The sequence below is a fragment of the Sciurus carolinensis genome, chromosome 1 (genome assembly GCF_902686445.1).
Source record: "Sciurus carolinensis chromosome 1, mSciCar1.2, whole genome shotgun sequence".
Lineage (NCBI taxonomy): Eukaryota > Metazoa > Chordata > Mammalia > Rodentia > Sciuridae > Sciurus > Sciurus carolinensis.
Genome location: NC_062213.1, coordinates 208,316,743 through 208,334,340, shown reverse-complemented (window position 1 = coordinate 208,334,340; position 17,598 = coordinate 208,316,743). Strand labels below are relative to the sequence as shown.

General features: G+C 63.7%; 2 protein-coding genes across 8 annotated transcripts; both read left to right on the top strand.

The window, feature by feature from the left end:
- Window positions 1–552: 552 nt before the first annotated feature.
- On the top strand, window positions 553–13,219 carry Mib2 (MIB E3 ubiquitin protein ligase 2). 6 transcript variants are annotated; one of them, XM_047554869.1, is made up of 20 exons: window positions 553–682; window positions 1,809–1,963; window positions 6,856–7,125; window positions 7,203–7,374; window positions 8,097–8,203; window positions 8,302–8,496; window positions 8,611–8,753; window positions 8,852–8,947; window positions 9,980–10,084; window positions 10,154–10,316; window positions 10,389–10,522; window positions 10,602–10,750; window positions 10,843–10,999; window positions 11,106–11,266; window positions 11,346–11,472; window positions 11,562–11,792; window positions 12,222–12,400; window positions 12,472–12,659; window positions 12,747–12,812; window positions 12,923–13,219. In XM_047554869.1, the coding sequence occupies exons 3-20, from the start codon at window positions 6,879–6,881 to the stop codon at window positions 13,159–13,161; spliced, it is 2,859 nt and encodes a 952-aa protein (XP_047410825.1). In that variant the 5' UTR covers window positions 553–682; window positions 1,809–1,963; window positions 6,856–6,878; the 3' UTR covers window positions 13,162–13,219. The 6 variants fall into 6 exon arrangements, with proteins under 6 accessions (XP_047410825.1, XP_047410792.1, XP_047410831.1 ...); XM_047554836.1 differs by having other exon boundaries at window positions 8,840–8,947; XM_047554851.1 differs by having other exon boundaries at window positions 585–682; window positions 1,876–1,963; window positions 8,840–8,947.
- A 143-nt stretch (window positions 13,220–13,362) lies between these two features.
- On the top strand, window positions 13,363–17,091 carry Mmp23b (matrix metallopeptidase 23B). 2 transcript variants are annotated; one of them, XM_047554892.1, is made up of 8 exons: window positions 13,363–14,778; window positions 15,148–15,287; window positions 15,368–15,507; window positions 15,574–15,741; window positions 16,161–16,325; window positions 16,402–16,512; window positions 16,623–16,749; window positions 16,876–17,091. In XM_047554892.1, the coding sequence occupies exons 1-8, from the start codon at window positions 14,215–14,217 to the stop codon at window positions 17,048–17,050; spliced, it is 1,590 nt and encodes a 529-aa protein (XP_047410848.1). In that variant the 5' UTR covers window positions 13,363–14,214; the 3' UTR covers window positions 17,051–17,091. The 2 variants fall into 2 exon arrangements, with proteins under 2 accessions (XP_047410848.1, XP_047410843.1); XM_047554887.1 differs by having other exon boundaries at window positions 15,368–15,741.
- The last annotated feature ends 507 nt before the right edge of the window (window positions 17,092–17,598 follow it).

Sequence of the window (17,598 nt, the reverse complement as noted above, 5' to 3'; positions counted from 1 at the left end):
ACTACAGCTCCCGGCGGGCCTTGCGGCGGCCCGAGACCCGAGCCGGGGTCGCGGCCGGCGGCCGGTGGGCTGCGAGGCAGGGCGCTGCGCAGTAGCCGAAGGGCGGGCGCCGCCGCACGCGCTGGGGCCGCCGGCAGACGACTGGCGGTCAGCCTCGGCGTTACCCCACTCCCCCGCGCCCCGGGCCCGAGCGGGCGCGCGGAAACTCCGGGCAAGTGGGGGCCCGGGGCGGGGGCCCGGGCGGCCTCACGGAGCCGGGACGGCGGCAGGGAGCGGGCCTGGTTGGCAGGGCGGGTGCCCCGGCCCTGCGGACAGCGTGGGCGGCGGGCCTCGGGTCCCTACCCCTGAGCGGCCGCTCGTGCCGCTGCGCCTCCGCAGCCTCGGCCGGCGCGCAGCGCGGGGCCCCGACGTCCGCAGGCTCTGGCGGACCCTGGCGCCCGGCTGCCGCAGCGGATCCCGGCCGCCGGACTCCGGTGACCCTTCCGGGTGGGCGGCAGCGCCCGGGCCCGGGGCCGGGTCGTAGGTAGTAACTGCTTGTCTCGGCACCTCCGGCCGCAGGGTTGGATCGCTCGGGGCTTGCGCTGGAGCTGAGCACGGCAGAGGCCAGTCCCAGGTCTCCAGGCATCAGGGTTACAGCCCGAGTCTCAAGGCGGGCGGCGGGGGACAGTGGGCGGCCAGACAGGTGAGCTCTTGGCTGGCTGTGGCCTGATAGTTGGGGTTCGGTGCCTTTGCCCCTGGGTGAGGCCTGATGTCATGTCAGAGGGGTTGTGTTTGTGTCTGAGTGTGCTTGTGTGTGGGTGAGTGAGAAATCATTTTGCCTTTCCCCTCTGGGTGCAGAACCAATTGAGGAAAGCAGAAGTACCAGGTAGGCTCCTGATGGGCGCCAGCCGACCTGGGGACCGACCAGGCCAAGTGCAAGAGCCCTGGCCCTTCTGGGAAGGTTCCTGGCTCCCATTTTACTCTGACCTGTTGCTCCAGTGCAACAAGTATCTGTCACTCTCCTGCCCAAGGTCAGCCTGGGCAGTCGGTGGGATGACATCTCAGGCTGCAGTATGCCTGAGGGTCTCCAGCTAAGTGGCCAAGAGTAGTAGTGGTGACATCCCACACTGTATGTCTTTTCCCCCAGAAGGTGTCTTTTTTTTTTTTTTTTCCTTTCCTTTTTGGTACTGGGGATTGAACCCAAGGGCACTTAACCACCTAGCCACATTTTCAGCCCTTTTTATTTTGAGACAAGGTCTCACTAAGTTGCTGAGACTGACCTCGAAGTTGTCATCTTCCTGCCTCAGTCACCCGAGTCTCTGGGATTACAGGTGTGCTTCGTGGTGCTCCAGTAGGTATTAATGTATGGCAGGTCAGTTTCCTGGCCTCTGTCTCAGGACTTCCCCATTCCCCAGGGGGCTGGACTCCACTGATACCCAGTAGCCTGTGATGCACCAGTGTTTGCCAGAGATGGTGCCACAGTGTCAGTTCAGCAGTGTTGGAGTCGCAGCTGGAGGCACAGCAGGGTTAGCGGGAAGGGCAGTAGACAGGCAGCCTCACGTCCTGAGCGGTCTGGGTTTCATGTGGTATTCTTGTGAATAAAGGCAGTCTGCCAGCATTTTCACTACACATGATTTCATATTTATGGCTGTGTAAAACTTTCCAATAAAATATTCACAGACAGTGGACAGCATTCTCCTGAGTTGTCCAGTACTTTTGTTCTATGAGGGATGGCTGTTGTTTGTGGAAGGGAGCTCTGACGGGCAACGGCAGCCCTGATGCTCACATGCTAAGCGTGTAAGACCGCCTCTGGCACCGTGTTTCCCCAGAGTGGCTTGCTGCCTGCTGCTTGGTTTGCTGTGTTCTGTGTCACCGATGGCTGCTAGTTTCCCTCAGGAAATCTTGGTGGCTGAGCAAATTTGTGACCCAGGAAGTGTCAGCTAAGTGCCTGGGATGCTGACTAAAGGCTGCTGTTTGCTCTGAGGTGAGTTCTGATTTTGCTGAAGCACATTTGCCAACCAAGGCTGCATGCTCTGCCTGGCCCACAGTCATGGTGGACAGCTGAAGGACAGCCTTCTGGGTGTTTGGGAGCCAGCCAGAGTGTGGCTCTCAGCCCGGATGGCTGGTGAAGGGACGAAGTTGACAACTCTGTGGACACCTTTCCCACTGAGGTGGCAGCATGCACTGCCCATGGCAGTGTCTGGCACCCTGAGGCATGACTGCTGGCTGTGTGTTCACAAGTGGACAGCTGGGAATGGTTGGCAGCTGTTTCTATGGGTCCAACAGTAGGCCACCTGTACACCTGGGCTGTGCTGGCAGGTGCCAGCATGCTCCCTGGAGCCCCTCCACATACACTGGGTTGAGGATCCTGCAGGGCTGTGGGCTGTTCCTGGGATGCTTTGGCAGGTCTGTGCAGGGTATCTGCTCTTTCTGTGGCAGCCTGGGCCCAGAGTGAGCAAGCGGAGGGTAACTGTGGGGAGCCAGCTTATAGGTGCTCAGGGATTCCTGGTACTTCCAGGAAGGTGGGAGTAGGTGGCTCAGAGGATGCCTGCTCTCCAGAAAGGGCCGGTGTGCTGCAGTCAGGAGGCTGTGGCAGGGTATTTCCTGGAAGAGGCAGAGGTAATGAGGTGCCCTCTGGGTACCCCTGTCCCAGAGAGTCTGGGCCTGGCAGTCCTTCACCAGGACAGGGCCCCCATTCCTGCCCCATATCAGGAGTTCCCCTCCTGCAGGCGCCCTGGGCAGGGACTCACGTGAGGCCTGCAGTGTGGCCTACCTGGTGCAGAGTGCTGTCCAGGCATCTAGGCCCCTTCCTGGACTTGCTAAGTTAGACACAGCAGATCCACTCTATTCTCAGGCAGTGCCCAGTGCTCTTAGGGGCCAGTTTCACCCCAACCCAGCCCTGAGTGGTGGTTATCCATTGCCCAAGGAGGACAGCAATAGCAGGGAAGCCCAGAGGATGAATCCATTGTCCTCCATAAGGAGGTAGCCAGGTCACCTGCAAGGCCCCATGGCCCCTAGCTCTCTATAGCCAGTGGGGATGGGCAGGCTCCTCACTGGTGGTCAGGATCCCCATGCTGCCCTAAGACGAAAGACTTCCCAGAGGGAGGGGAGGAAGAGCCAAGACCCCCTGGGTCCCTTCCCTCTGGCTTATTACTGCTTCCCCACTCACTGCCACATGCACTTCTGGTGAGACCTTTTGAGATGAAGTAGTGCTTACCTTTTACATCACTGTGACTGAAATACCTGAGAAGAACAACTTAGAGGAGGAAAAGTTTATTTGGGGCTCATGGTTTCAGAGGTCTCAGTCCATAAGCTTCCCACTCCAGCTCTGTGTTCAAGGTCATGGGGAAGGGCCCAGTGGAGGAAAGCTGCTGGCCCATGGCCCAGTCAAGAAAAGAGAGACCACAGGGAAGAGTCACCTCCGAATGGTCCCACATTAACAGGAGTTTGGGGGCACTTTGTATCTAAACCATAACAAGTAGTTGAGGCACAGGAGCTCAGTGGTGATGGGAACATGACCAGAATGACATGCTGGGCCCAGGGACAACAGTGACAAAGGCCAGGCAGGGATGCCTGGAAGGAAGGGTGAGGGAAGTCATCAGGTCTCCCTGAGAAGGTCCTAGAATGCCAAGTCTCAGGGTTTCTGAGTCCCAGAAGCTCTGTCCCCTGCCTGTCCCTGTGGTGTCAGAAGACCAGCTCAGGCAGAGGCGCTTGCCAAGACGGGTGATGCTATGAAGGACGGAGGGTACTGCCGAGGAGGATCCTCAGTGCTTCTCGGTGCTTCTCAGGGCTCTCTCACCTTGGCACCCAGGGGACAAGCAAGTGCACAGAGCCCCTCCAGCTCCTCCCTTCTTGTCCAGGCAGCCCTGGGCGTCCCTAGGCCCTGATTCTCCAGCTGAGCCCTCCCCATGTCCTGCCTAGCTGTGGTCTGTCTCTGTGGGCTCATCTGAGAGTAGTCCTCCAGAATGTGGCAGTCTGCTGTCCATGACTGAGGACAGTTGTCTGGCTGTTCTAAAAACGCCAGGTGTGGTGGTAGGCAGGTATCGTCACAGGCTGGACTTCTGGTGGCCTTGCTACCCCTCATCGGGCAGTTGTCAGCTGAAGTGTGGTCCTGAGTTCCTGCAGACCTTGCCAGGCACTCTCCACCTTGGTCTCTGCCTTCGCCCATTCCCCTAAGTGGCTGGGCACAGTGGTTGGCCTTGTTTGCACTCATGCTTGGGGCATCATCCCTGTGTCTTGTAAAAGCACAAGTGGCCAGGGGGCCATAGCTGGCAGGCAGGCATGGCTGCTGGCCTGGGCCGGGCCAGGCAGGCTCGGCTGAGAAGCTGGGCTCACAGGCAGGGCAAGCTGCTTGGCTGCAGAATGACCACGGCACCAGCTCCTGGCACTTGGGTCTTTTCCCAGGGCCAGGTGCAGCTGTGCTGCCTGGGTAAGATGCTGATGCCTGGCTGTGGAAAGCATGCAGTGTGGGTTAGGCCCTGCCTGACTGGCTGGGCCACTGGGACATTGGGACGTTGGGCCTGCTGGTTGTCTCAGGAGCGGAAGCTTCCTGGGTGCCTGAGTTTCACTCAGTCTCATGCATTCAGTGGTCGTTGAGGCCAACAGAGGCCAGCCAGCCAGGGATATGGCCATGACTGGGCATGCGGGCGGCCCTGGGATGCCCTGCCTTTGTAGGTTTGCTTCCTGGGCGAGTGAGTTGAGTGGGATTGTGTAGGGCTTCCTGATGGTCCTAAGGGCAGTGAGGGGCTGGTCTGGCTGCATGCTTGGCAGTGGATGATGGGGTGGCGCTGCTGCACAGGCTGCAGAGGCAGCTAGAAAAGCAGAGCTGGCTGCCACACATGACTGGCCTGTGGCCCCCACTGGACCCTTCCCCTGGTCTGGGCTCACAGGCTCATAAGAGCTTTGGGCATCCTTGTCATGAGTTCTTGCTGGGGCTGTTCTGGGCTTGAGCCATTGCTGGAAGGCAGAGGAAGTCACTGGTGCTGGCCCTCCCCTGGCCTTGGGCCGAAGTGCCACATCTTGGCAGGGTCTCCAGAGCCCAGAGAGTGGAAGCCTCAGACTATTGAGGTGTTTTCTGAAGAAGCAGAGTCCTGCTGTTCAAGAAGAATCCTAATTGGCCCTGGACCAGAAGAGAGTGAGCTTTAGTCCACCTGTTTCTGTGGCAGTCCTGGTGGTCCTGGGCTGGGAGAACCGCTGAATGCTGAGTTGACCAAGAGGTTCATGTCCCTGAGGACCTGAGGCAGGTGTAGACTGAGAGCCAGACACAGGCTTTGGATTGGTGCCTCCAACCCCAAGCCAGAGCTGGAGTGGGGGCTTCCTGTGCCCACCCTTGGCTTCACAGGAGGCAGAGTGCTTCCAGAACTAACTGGCCCAGCAGACTAAGTGTCAGGCTGGGACAGGAACAGGGACCCTGGAGCGGAGCCCGGTGTAGAGGCGCTTCATTCCTGGAGAGCCTGGTGGAGAGGTGGTTCATTCCTCCCCTGGTCACTCCCAGGCCTGGGCTGCCTCCAAGTTCTGTGGCTGAGCAAGGCCCTTGGGACCTAACTGGACCTGGAGGGGCTTTGCTGACTGGCCACATCCCCTCCAGGCTTCCGTGCACCAGCCAGCTCCAGGGCAACCTCCAGCCCCTGTTGGAAGCTGAGCGTGAGTCCTGGAGCCAGGTTGCTGGTGCCCCCCACTCCAGGCAGTGTCCTGGGGGCTCCTTCCTAAGCCAGTGGCCTGACATTCAAATGAGAGAGAGCATATGACTCCTTCATAGTCCCTGTGCCTGGGCACCCTCCCCCGTTCATGTCCTGTCTTTCAGATCCATTTGTATCAATAAGACTTTGTTCAAGATTAGCCCAACACAGAATGCTCAGGCCATAGGTGACCCAAAATGAATGCGTGGGACCAGCGAGGCTGGCTCCTAAGGCTGTGACTTTGCTTGTCCCTTTTGCAAACTTGTTGTGGATGGAGTGCCTGTAGTGGCCTCCCACGTTTGGCTGTTGTCCTCCAAGCTGTTTGTGAACTTTGTGTGCGTGGTGAGGTGGGCTTGTGCTCACTTGGGGACCAGAACCTCACTGTATTCCCCCCAAGGACAGGGGCGGGTGCTCCTGTTAGTGTGCCACCTCTGAGGCCAGGCCGCACTTGTCCACATGTGCCCTCTCTGTTGTCCCCAAGGCACGGGGCCAAGGGCTACACTCTACCCACGAGTGTCCTGGTGACACGCTGTGGGCTGGTATCTGGATGTGCCCGCTTCTGTGTGCTGCCCATTTTCTTTGCTCCTCCAGCGTCCACGCGGAGCTGTGGGAGTTCTTTGCACATTCTGGGCACGACTTGTGGGGGCCCAAGTTCTACACATCTCACCTCCGGCCCTGCTGCCTGTTCAGTTGCTGGGTGGTTGAACAGCAGCCCTCAACTTGGCCATACAAAGAAATCGTCTGTTTTCTCCCAAAAGCTGTGGTTTTACTTTACAAATCAACTAGTTTCAAAATGCACAGCTGGGATGTGGCTCAGGGTGCAGGCTGGCCTAGCACGAGCAGGACCCTGGGTTCCAGCCTCAGCATCACAGAAACAAATAGCAACCAGCCAAAATCCTAAGTAAACTGACTATCTGAAACCAGTCCACTAGCACATGCCTGCCCATCTGATTCCTGGTCCCTCTTCCAGGTCAGGTGTCCTATCCAGCTTGCCTGCTGGCCTCCCCTGGTACTGACCTATGTGCCTGTGCTCCCACCTCCCTGGCCTCAGGGCATTTGTACCTGCTTTCTGCCCCTCCGCCTTGTTCTTTTGTGTTGGTTCTTTCTGCTCCTGGCCCACCCTGTCTCCCAGGTGGTCCTGTGGGTAAGCTGGCCCTGTGGCCTTCTGACATGGCCTGAGGGTGCTCTCTGTTTACAGGTTCTTAAGCAGCCCCTCCCACCATGGACCCTGACCCCCAGGCGGGTGTGCAGGTGGGCATGCGAGTGGTGCGTGGAGTGGACTGGAAGTGGGGCCAGCAGGATGGCGGCGAGGGCGGCGTGGGCACAGTGGTGGAGCTCGGCCGCCATGGCAGCCCCTCGACCCCAGACCGCACAGTTGTCGTGCAGTGGGACCAGGGCACGCGCACCAACTACCGCGCCGGCTACCAGGGTGCCCACGACCTGCTGCTCTACGACAACGCGCAGATTGGTGTGTGGTGGTACAGGTGGCGGGAGGGCCAGTGCGCCCCGGGGGCCACCGCCCAGCTGACCCTGCCCTGCCCCCAGGCGTCCGCCACCCCAACATCATCTGCGACTGCTGCAAGAAGCACGGGCTTCGGGGCATGCGCTGGAAGTGCCGCGTCTGCTTCGACTACGACCTCTGCACGCAGTGCTACATGCACAACAAGCACGACCTGGCCCACGCCTTTGAGCGCTACGAGACTGCCCACTCGCGCCCGTGAGTCCCCGCCTGCCCCGGGAGGCAGTCCTCCTGAGCCACGCCCACAAGTCTGGGGATGTGGCCGGGGGAGGAGCTGCGGACAGCGTCTCTGTGCTGCCACACCCCAGAGCCAGGCGTGGCGCCCAGTGGCCTGCATGTGGCCATACCAGCAGCAGTGGCATCGAGGCAGCGGGCATGCCCCTGGAGGTGCCAGGCCTGGCAGGGCAGCCCACTCTAGAACCAGCCCTTGGGCACAGCTGGGATGGTGCCAGCTGGTGTAGACCACTGTGCTGTGTCAGAGGGTCTAGGCTGGGAGGGGTCTCTGCTGGGCTAGACCAGGCACCCGGAGGCCCCACCCCTTGTTCCCTGCTGCCACCTGTCTCCTTGACCCACCCTGTGTGTGTTCCGGTCCCGGTGGCTGTGTGCTGCTGGCCAGGCCTACATTCTTAGTTCTGCCCTTTGCTGGCCAGGCCAGGCCCCACCCACTGGGCACAGCAGGCTTAGCATAGATACCCAGGGGGCTGCACTCTGAGGGTGGCCAGGTCCCCTCCCAGCCTGGAATCAGGGATAGTCCCCACAGAACCTTCGAGTGTGGAAGGCCGTTCCTGGGCAGGAGCTGGGACACCATCTGGCAGACCCGCCTGGTTAAGCAGGAGCCTGGGGGTGGAGGGCTAGGCTGCAGGGCGCGGGCCTGACCATGACGCCGCTCTCCTGCGTGGCTCGGACTCACTCTCTTGCAGTGTCACCCTGAGTCCCCGCCAGGGTCTCCCTAGGATCCCACTAAGGGGCATCTTCCAGGGTGCAAAGGTGGTGCGAGGCCCCGACTGGGAGTGGGGCTCACAGGATGGTGAGTGGCGGCGGGAGGGGGAGGGGGAGTGGGAGGTGAGGCTGCGGCTCAGCCGTGAGGCGAGTCTTAGCCTTTGGGTGGGGACACTATCTCCCCAGGAGGAGAAGGGAAGCAAGGTCGCGTGGTGGACATCCGTGGCTGGGATGTGGAGACGGGCCGGAGCGTGGCCAGCGTGACGTGGGCAGATGGAACTACCAATGTGTACCGTGTGGGCCACAAGGGCAAGGTGGACCTCAAGTGTGTAGGCGAGGCAGCTGGTGGCTTCTACTACAAGGAGCACCTCCCCAGGCTGGGTATGGGACTGGCCCCACCAACACTGGCTGCCCTCCTGCCCTGGTTGGGCAGGGGCTAGCCTGTGATGTCCTGGGTGGGGGTGCTGCCTGAGGCCTGGCCTGCCACCCTCCCAGGCAAGCCAGCAGAGCTGCAGCGCAGGGTGAGTGCCGACGGCCAGCCCTTCCAGCGTGGGGACAAGGTCAAGTGTCTGTTGGACATAGACGTCCTGAGGGACATGGAGGAAGGCCATGGCGGCTGGAACCCCAGGATGGCAGAGGTGAGCTGCCTCCCCACTGAGCCCGGTGTGCCTTCCCCTCCCAAGCCCTCTGGACCCCCAGCCATAGTCTCCGTGACCCGCCACAGTTTATCGGACAGACGGGCACCGTGCACCGTATCACCGACCGTGGGGACGTGCGTGTGCAGTTCAACCACGAGACCCGCTGGACCTTCCACCCGGGGGCTCTCACCAAGGTGCCTAGGGGCTAGGCTGAGCCTCACCCATTCACTTCTGTAACCCCTCCATGTATCTACGCAGCCCTGGGAGAGGTCAGGCAGGAGTATGGCGCTGGTGCCCCCTTGGGTCCCCAGAGCTGAAGGAAGGGGAGAGCCTGGTGGGTGAAGGTGGGGCCAAGGAAAAGGGGATCCAGGCATGAAGTGGCCTAGAGGAGAGCGAGGTACCCTGAGGCTATAGTGGGCAGGCCAGGGCCTGTCCTGAGGACAGCAGGAAGGTGGACACGATAGTAGGCTGGAAGTGGGGCCCTGGGCTTGCTTTCTAAGATGCTTCCAGTGAGTGCAGCGTGGAGGCAGATGGGAGTGGCCTGTAAGGCGGACTGGGAGATGGATGTCGATGGGACTAGCAGCGTGGGCAAGATGGACACAGTGAGAGCTGCCTGCAAAGCAGGACTTGGGGGATGGAGGACAGAGGGGCAGCTGTTGGGGCAGGAACGAGTCAGCGCTCAGCCCTGAACCTGGAGTCCAAAACACGCGGACGGGGAGTCTTCGAGGAGGGGCTCGCGGAGCTGCGCGGAGCAGTGCGCTTGCTGGTGCTCTGCGCAGGGGCGGGGGAGGGGTAGGAGCGCCGCCCTCGGGCCCCGCCCCTGACGTCCAAGGCCCCGCCCCTAGGCCTGGCCCCGCCCCTAGGCCTGGCTCCGCCCTGGGCTTCTCGCCATGCTGCCGGCGGCGGTCGGGTCAATGTACACGCACGTCAGGACCAGGCCGCGTGGGCCTTCACACCTTCCCAGAGCTGGCTTTTGTCTGGTCTGGATGCCGCTGCCCAGCTGCCTCTCCAGCTGTCGCCCCCATGGCTCTGGGGTTGGGCCACCTGGGGCTGCTTTGGTCACCTATGGTCCTTGTCCAACCAGACCATCGGGTTGTGCTTGGGGCAGGAACTGGGGTCAGGTTCATGCCTGCCTGTCCTGTGGAGCTCTTTGGGGGTACCCTCCACGACCCTGGGCGCCCTCATGTGGCCGGGGGGAGCCCCTTACCTGCCTCTCTGTCATCCAGCACAACTCCTTCTGGGTGGGCGACGTGGTCCGTGTCATCGATGACCTCGACGCTGTGAAGCGACTGCAGGCTGGGCACGGCGAGTGGACAGACGACATGGCCCCCGTGAGTCCCCTTGCTCCTGTTGTGACTTCCCCTGCTATGACTTGCTGTGACCCCACCTCTCTCCCTCAGGCCCTGGGCAGAGTCGGGAAAGTGGTAAAGGTGTTTGGAGATGGGAACCTGCGTGTGGCAGTCGGTGGGCAGCGGTGGACCTTCAGTCCTTCCTGCCTGGTGGCCTACCGGCCAGAGGAGGACACGAATCTGGACGTGGCTGAGCGTGCCCGGGAGAACAAAAGTGCGCCCCAACCCTGGTAGCCGGGGGAGGCAGGGTGGCCCTTGACCAGCACTTACCCCCGTCCTCCCCCAGGTTCACTGAGTGTGGCCCTGGACAAGCTGCGGGCTCAAAAGAGTGACCCTGAGCACCCAGGGAGGCTGGTGGTGGAGGCGGCGCTGGGCAATGTGGCCCGGGCTCTGGACCTGCTGCGGAGGCACCCAGAACAGGCAGGCCCCCTGCCCTCCTGGCCAACGTGAGGGTCAGAAGGTGATGGGTCCTGGACTCACTTGCTGGCTCTCCTGACAGGTGGACACCAAGAACCAGGGTAGGACTGCCCTGCAGGTGGCTGCGTACCTGGGCCAGGTGGAGCTAGTGCGACTGCTGTTGCAAGCACGGGCAGGCGTGGACCTGCCGGACGATGAGGGCCACACTGCACTGCACTACGCAGCCCTGGGGTGAGGCTGGGCAGGCTCTGGGGTCCAGAGGGGCTGTGTCTGTGGGTCCAGCCAGCAGGCACAGTGCCCCCCACCACTTACTCTCCCATCAGGAACCAACCTGAGGCTGCCCGGATGCTCCTGAGCGCAGGCTGCGGTGCAGATGCCCTCGATGGCACGCGGAGCACAGCGCTGCACTTGGCTGTGCAGAGGGGCTTCCTGGAGGTGGTGGTGAGCCTGTGTGAGCGTGGCTGTGACGTCAACCTTCCTGTGAGTGCTGGTCCCCAGGTGCCCTTGACCCTAACCAGCCCTGGATTCAGGAGGCAGCTTGGCTCTGGGGACGGTTACCTCTTAGTGACCACTGGCCCCCCGGCAGGATGGCCATGCCAACACGCCCCTGCACTCCGCCATCTCTGCGGGGGCCGGCGCCAATGGCATCGTCGAGGTCCTCACCGAGGTTCCCAGCATCAACGTGGCTGCTGCCGACAGCCAGGGCTTCACACTCCTGCACCATGCATCCCTGAAGGGCCACGCACTGTGAGTGTGGGGGGCACCTGCTGCCCGCCACCCTGGCTCGACCCAAGGCCAGGGATGACCGCTCTCCTTGCCCCCACAGAGCTGTCAGGAGGATTCTGGCGCGGGCCCGGCAGCTGGTGGACGCCAAGAAGGAGGATGGCTTCACTGCACTGCACCTGGCTGCCCTCAACAACCACCGAGAGGTGGCTCAGATCCTCATCCAGGAAGTGCGTGCAGGGTCCCTAGGCCCACCTGGGGACTGGGAGCCAGGGGCCAAGGGGGTCCCTGGGCTGAGTGTGCCCAACCCCTTCCCCAGGGCTGTGATGTGAACGTGCGCAACCGGAAGCTGCAGTCCCCGCTGCATCTGGCCGTGCAGCAAGCCCACGTGGGGCTGGTGCCTCTGCTGGTGGACGCTGGTTGCAGCATTGACACCGAGGATGAGGAGGGGGACACAGCTCTGCATGTGGCATTGCAGCGCCATCAGCTGCTACCCCTGGTGGCTGACAGGGCTGGGGGGGACCCAGGGCCCTTGCAGCTGCTGTCCAGGGTGAGGAAGTAAGGAGTGGGCCCTGGAGAGGTGGGTCTGGAACAGCCCCACCTTCCACCTTCGGCGATGGCCCAGGGGGTCAGGCTCTTGGGAAGGGGGCAGCGTGGGGGGGCTGCGATTCTGAGGAGCCGACCTCTGCACCCCCTGTGGGGATCCTGCACCTGACCGTCCTGGGCAAGGATGGTGTGGGAGCCTGGGGTGGTGCCTCAGAGCTCATTCCTTAGGTCGCCTGGCAGGGGTGCCCCTCTTTGCCTGCCCTCTCCACTCTTCTGGAGCGAGCAGCCTCACACAGGAAGGGGGTACTTTTGGCTTTTCTCCCAGGGTAGGGGTGCCCCTTGCATAGGCTGCTGGGGCTGCCCCGTGCCCCCAGAGGCTTCCCTCAGGCCTGCCCTGGCGCCCATCCTCAACAGCATCTGTCCTGCTGCCCAGCTACAGGCCTCGGGCCTTCCAGGCAGTTCGGAACTGACGGTGGGTGCTGCCGTGGCATGTTTTCTGGCACTGGAGGGTGCTGATGTGACTTACTCCAACCATCGTGGCCGGAGCCCTCTGGACCTGGCCACAGAGAGCCGCGTGCTCAAAGCTCTGCAGGGCTGCGCCCAGCGCTTCCGGTAGGCCACACCACAAGGGGGAAGCCCTCCATAGCCACGGGCCCTTTCAAGCCCCCCTCCTCCAACTGCAGGGAGCGACAGGCCAGCGGCGGTGGAGGCGCGGCCTCGGGCCCGAGGCACGTGCTCAGCACTCCCAACACCGTGACGAACCTGCACGTGGCCGCCGCGACGGGGCCCGAGGCTGCTGAGTGCCTGGTGTGCTCCGAGTTGGCGCTACTGGTTCTCTTCTCTCCGTGCCAGCATCGCACTGTGTGCGAGGGTGAGTGGGGGCCGCCAGCGGCCCGGGCGCCTCGGGCTGCCCTGCCCCGCCCCGCCCCGCTCCGCTCAACCACGCTGCTCTCCGCAGAGTGCGCGCGCCGGATGAAGAAGTGCATCAGGTGCCAGGTGGTCATCAACAAGAAGCTGCGTCCAGGTAGGCGGGTGGGGCTCGGCTGCCTGCTTCCGGCGACCCCCTGCCACACGCACACACCCACCCCCGATGTACCCGCCTGCGGCTGACTCCTGCCCACCCGGGACCCGCAGACGGCTCCGAGGTGGCAAGTGCCACCCCGGCGCCTGGTCCGCCGCGGCAGCTGGTGGAGGAGCTTCAGAGCCGCTACCGGCAGATGGAGGAGCGCATCACCTGCCCGATCTGCATCGACAGCCACATCCGCCTGGTGTTCCAGTGCGGCCACGGCGCGTGCGCGCCCTGCGGCGCCGCGCTCAGCGCCTGCCCCATCTGCCGCCAGCCCATCCGCGACCGCATCCAGATCTTCGTGTGAACGCGCAGCCCTCCGGGACTGCCTCGCGCCCCTGTATTTTATAAAAAGATTCTCGGACTTTGCCGCCTGCTGCCTGCTGGGGCGCTGGACGGGGTCCCGGGAGCAAGCGTCTGGGTGGTCCCTCGCCGCCCGCCTCGCCCCTGCCGCTGCTCCTGGGTCAACTTCGCCCCTGGGCAGAAACACCACCCGGCGCGGGCACCACATGACCCCCGCCCACGACCAAACAGGGTGGCCCTTCCTCCCCTGGTAGGCTTGGCCCATGACCCCCCGCGGGAGCTTTCCGTGCCCGGTCTTCTGGGCGGGTGCCGAGTCTCCGGGTTTGACCAAAACGGGCCGGGTTCTCGTGGACATTCCTCGCCCATCTAAGGGTCTCCGGAAGTTGAGCAGGGGCAGGGCGCATGCGGAGGGAGGTCGGTTTGTTGGAGCTTATATTCAGCCACGAAGAGGGGAGCCCGGCATCAGCGCTTTCCAAGAACCACCCGCGCGGCTCGGCCCGGCCGCCTGCCAGCTGTTTGGCGCTGTCCCCGCTGGCCAGACCGCCGCTGTCACCCTGGGCCCGAAGCCGGTGTGGAGGATGGGGAGGGACAGAACGTTGGCCTTATCTGGCCGGGAGCCGCCAGCCCCTTGTCCCAGCGCCACCTAGGGTCTGGGCTTCGCGCCAGCACTGCCGCAGGCCGCCCCGTCGAGCCATCCGGGCTGGGCACCACTCCCCACCCCCAGCCGGGCCGTTCCAGACCTCCACGCCCGGCGCCTGGCTTCGCTTCCCGTTTTCCCGGCTCCCAGAACCCCCTCCCCTCGGCCTGGTCCGGGATTCCCGGCCCTGACCCTCCCTGCCTCCAGCGCTGCCTCCCAGGGGGTCCCTCCCGGCCGGGGCCCGCCCCTCCGCCAGCCCCTCCCCGGCTTTCCGCGGGACCCTTGAAGCTCCCTGCCCCTGTCCCCTCTGCAGGCCCTCCCATCTGCCTCTTCAGCCGCCCCATACTCACTGCCACGTCCCCTGGCTCTGTGTCCCCTCCCTCTTGCGGGGACGCGTTCTGAGCTGGCTACAGGGTCAGGATGGGTTTCGCTCCGGGTCTCATTGGGGGTTCTTGGGGTTGGGGTGGAATTACATTTGGGAAAAAAGCCACGGAGTCATTAAGTCCCACCGTCATTAAGCCCCCAACTGACACCACTTTAAGCGCGAGTCTCGGGGCCTATCCCACTCCAAGCGACCCCACCCAGCAGGTCGTGCCTGGGCCACCGTCACCGGTCACAGGTCCTGGGTCCCGGAAGCCCCGGGGGTCGGCCGCCTGCTGCTCCCCGACAGGCCAGCTGGTTCCCCTCATGGGCGCCGCGCCCCCCCCCCCCCACGGGGCTGTAACCCGAGCCGCCCGCCGTCGCCTCCCCTCCCCGCTCCTCGGCGGCTCCATGGCCCAGGTCCCCGCGCCGCACTGCCCCAGCGGCCCTGAGCCGGACAGCGAGTCCACCATGGGCCGCGGGGCCTGCGTCCCCGCGAAGGTGTCAGGGGCTGCGCAGGGCGGCCGGCTCGGGGCCGTGCTGGGCGGGCTGTGCCTGCTCCCGGCGCTCCTGCTGCTGGCCCGGCTAGGGGCCCCTGCGGCGCCGGCCTGGAGCGCAGCGCAGGTGAGCTGGGTGGAAGGCAGGTGCGAGGGTCCGGTCCGCGTCGGGGGGGTCAGCCTGTGGGCCCAGCGGTGCTTCTGTAGGGGTTGGGGGGTCTGTGGATGCGGACGCCAACCCCTACGTCCGCGCGTCCGGGGCCAGCGGTGACCGTAGGTGGGAGGCAGCATTCGTCTGCGGCTCCGCCACTCCCACCGCTCTTGGTAACCTTTTTCGGTCGCTCGGGGTAGAAAACTAAAAAAGAGGAGGGAACGCCAAAGCCCTCCCTCGCCCGTTCTCTGCCACCCCCGTTTCCTAACAGTCCCTTTCCGCACCAATTCTGGGGTTTGGGGACTGTCCTTACGCCTTCCCCATGCCCATTTTCTTCCGGTGAAGAGAGAGGTGAATGTGCTGGACGCCTCAGGGGTCCCTACAGCCCAGGTCCTCAGTCCATTGTCCCCACTGGTGCCCCGAAAACGCCGATACACATTGACCCCGGCCAGGCTGCGCTGGGACCACTTCAACCTCACCTACAGGTGCGACCTGGCCCTAGGGTGTGGGGCTTGGGCTACTGGCCACAGCCTAGCCCCATTCCTGACCTTGACCCTCACCCCAGGATCCTCTCCTTCCCCCGGAACCTGCTGAGCCCCCGTGAGACGCGCCGGGGCCTGGCTGCTGCCTTCCGAATGTGGAGCGAGGTTTCCCCCTTCAGCTTCCGTGAGGTGGCCCCTGAGCAGCCCAGCGACCTCCGGATAGGTGGGCGCTGTGCCCCCGCCCCCGCCCGGCCGGGTGGGCTCTATCTCAGCCCTGCGCTCCCCACAGGCTTCTACCCCGCCAACCACACCGACTGCCTGGCCTCTGCCCTGCACCACTGCTTCGACGGCCCCACCGGCGAGCTGGCGCACGCCTTCTTTCCGCCTCACGGCGGCATTCACTTCGACGACAGCGAGCACTGGGTCCTGGGCCCCACGCGCTACAGCTGGAAGAAAGGTGCTCCGCCCCCTGGGGCTCACTCTCTGCACCGGGGGGCCAAAGGTGCTCGGCCCCCAAGGGCTCAGTCTGCACCAGGGGGGCTGCCGAGAGGGCTGTGGGGCAGAGCCGGGTTTCCTGGGCTGTGGAGGGTCCTACCCTTTGGGGTTAAGCAGGCAAGGGAGGGAGGTTGTGGGGCCACAGGCCTGGTTCCAGCAGCCCTGAAACTGCCTCCACCATGCTGCTGGAGGGGAGCTGGAGCTGCATTCCTGGGGACCGAGCTCACCGCCCAGTCCGGAACATTCTTATCTTCCCTTGGCTGTGGCCAAGGGTGGCTCCACACCCGCACTTCAGCAGATGTGCTGGGCCTGGGGGACCAGGCCTGAGGGCCCTAGGGCCAGGCTGGGGGCTCCAGGGCGCTAACTCACAGGGGTCTGCAGGTGTGTGGCTCACAGACCTGGTGCATGTGGCAGCCCACGAGATCGGCCACGCACTGGGCCTGATGCACTCCCAGCACGGCCAGGCCCTCATGCACCTCAATGCCACGCTGCGGGGCTGGAAGGCACTGTCTCAGGACGAGCTGTGGGGGCTGCACCGGCTCTATGGTGGGTGCCCTGGGGCGGGCAGGGGAGTGGGTGGGCAGCTGGGGGCAGGCCCTGAGCTGGGCTGCCCTCCCCTCAGGCTGCCTGGATCGGCTGTTCGTGTGTGCGTCCTGGGCACGGAAGGGCTTTTGTGACACCCGCCGAAGGCTCATGAAGAGGCTGTGCCCCAGCAGCTGTGACTTCTGCTACGGTGACGCCGGGGGCAGGGACTGGGGCAGGGTCACTTACACCCGGGCCTTCCAGTGGTGGCCCCGGTCTTGAGGGGCACACTGACAGGCCACCTCCCCACACCATGTGCAGAGTTCCCCTTCCCCACGGTGGCCACCACCCCACCACCTCCCAGGACCAAAACCAGGCTGGTGCCAGAGGGCAGGAACGTGACCTTCCGATGTGGTCAGAAGATCCTCCACAAGAAAGGCAAAGTGTAGTAAGTGTGTCCCCGGGGGGCTGGGGCTGCCCAGGGTCCTGGGAGCTGGAGGGCGTGTCTGGGGGGCTGGGGCTGCCCAGGGTTCTCAGGGGCACAGGACAGGTATGCAGGACCCTCCTCCCGCAGCTGGTATAAGGACCAGGAGCCCCTTGAGTTCTCCTACCCTGGCTACCTGGCGCTGGGTGAAGCCCGCCTGAGCATCATCGCCAACGCCGTCAACGAGGGCACCTACACCTGCGTGGTGCGCAGGCACCAGCGCGTGCTTACCACCTACTCCTGGCGTGTCCGGGTGAGGAGCTGAGCGTGGCTCCTGGGCTGCAGAGGCCTCATAGATAAAGCTCTGTGTCTCATGTGTCTGTGCCATTTCTTGGGTGGGTGGCCTGTCTGGGTGGGGAGGAGGCCCCCACATGGCCCGTCCACGGGATGTGGGGACCCTGGGGGCACAGTCCCTTTGAGTGAGGACATGGCTGCAAAGTGAGAAGGGCCTTGCCAAGACAGCCTCTGGAACACAGTGGGACAAGTGAAGGCCCAAGTGCCCACACTGTCCCCTGGGCTGGGCACTGAGGACCATCCCAGCCTAAGCAGAAGCCCCCGGCAGGTGGTGGGCACCTGCTGCTGCACCAGGCTAATCCTCAACCAGATCAGGAGTGGAGGCCAACAAGACAGGAAGGGACCAGCCCACCTGGGGTCACCATTGCCGGGTCCTCATCCCCAAGCCCAGGTGGCCAGAAGCCCTCCCCTGGGTGCACCCAGGGGACACGGCATGGGGCCATTCCAGAGCCTCCCTCAAGCCTTGCTGCTGTGTTGTAACAGGAGGGCACACACATAAAGCCTGCTGCGGCCGAGGCT

Bases quoted from the DNA above. Each gene is read 5' to 3' on its own strand.
- Mib2 (XM_047554836.1), top strand. From the start codon at position 6,879: ATGGACCCTGACCCCCAGGCGGGTGTGCAGGTGGGCATGCGAGTGGTG. The intron at 11,000-11,105 runs GTGAGTGCTGGT...GCCCCCCGGCAG, and splicing joins GCTGTGACGTCAACCTTCCT to GATGGCCATGCCAACACGCC. The intron at 11,473-11,561 runs GTGCGTGCAGGG...CCCCTTCCCCAG, and splicing joins CTCAGATCCTCATCCAGGAA to GGCTGTGATGTGAACGTGCG.
- Mmp23b (XM_047554887.1), top strand. From the start codon at position 14,215: ATGGGTTTCGCTCCGGGTCTCATTGGGGGTTCTTGGGGTTGGGGTGGA. The intron at 15,288-15,367 runs GTGCGACCTGGC...CCCTCACCCCAG, and splicing joins CACTTCAACCTCACCTACAG to GATCCTCTCCTTCCCCCGGA. The intron at 16,750-16,875 runs GTAAGTGTGTCC...CTCCTCCCGCAG, and splicing joins CACAAGAAAGGCAAAGTGTA to CTGGTATAAGGACCAGGAGC.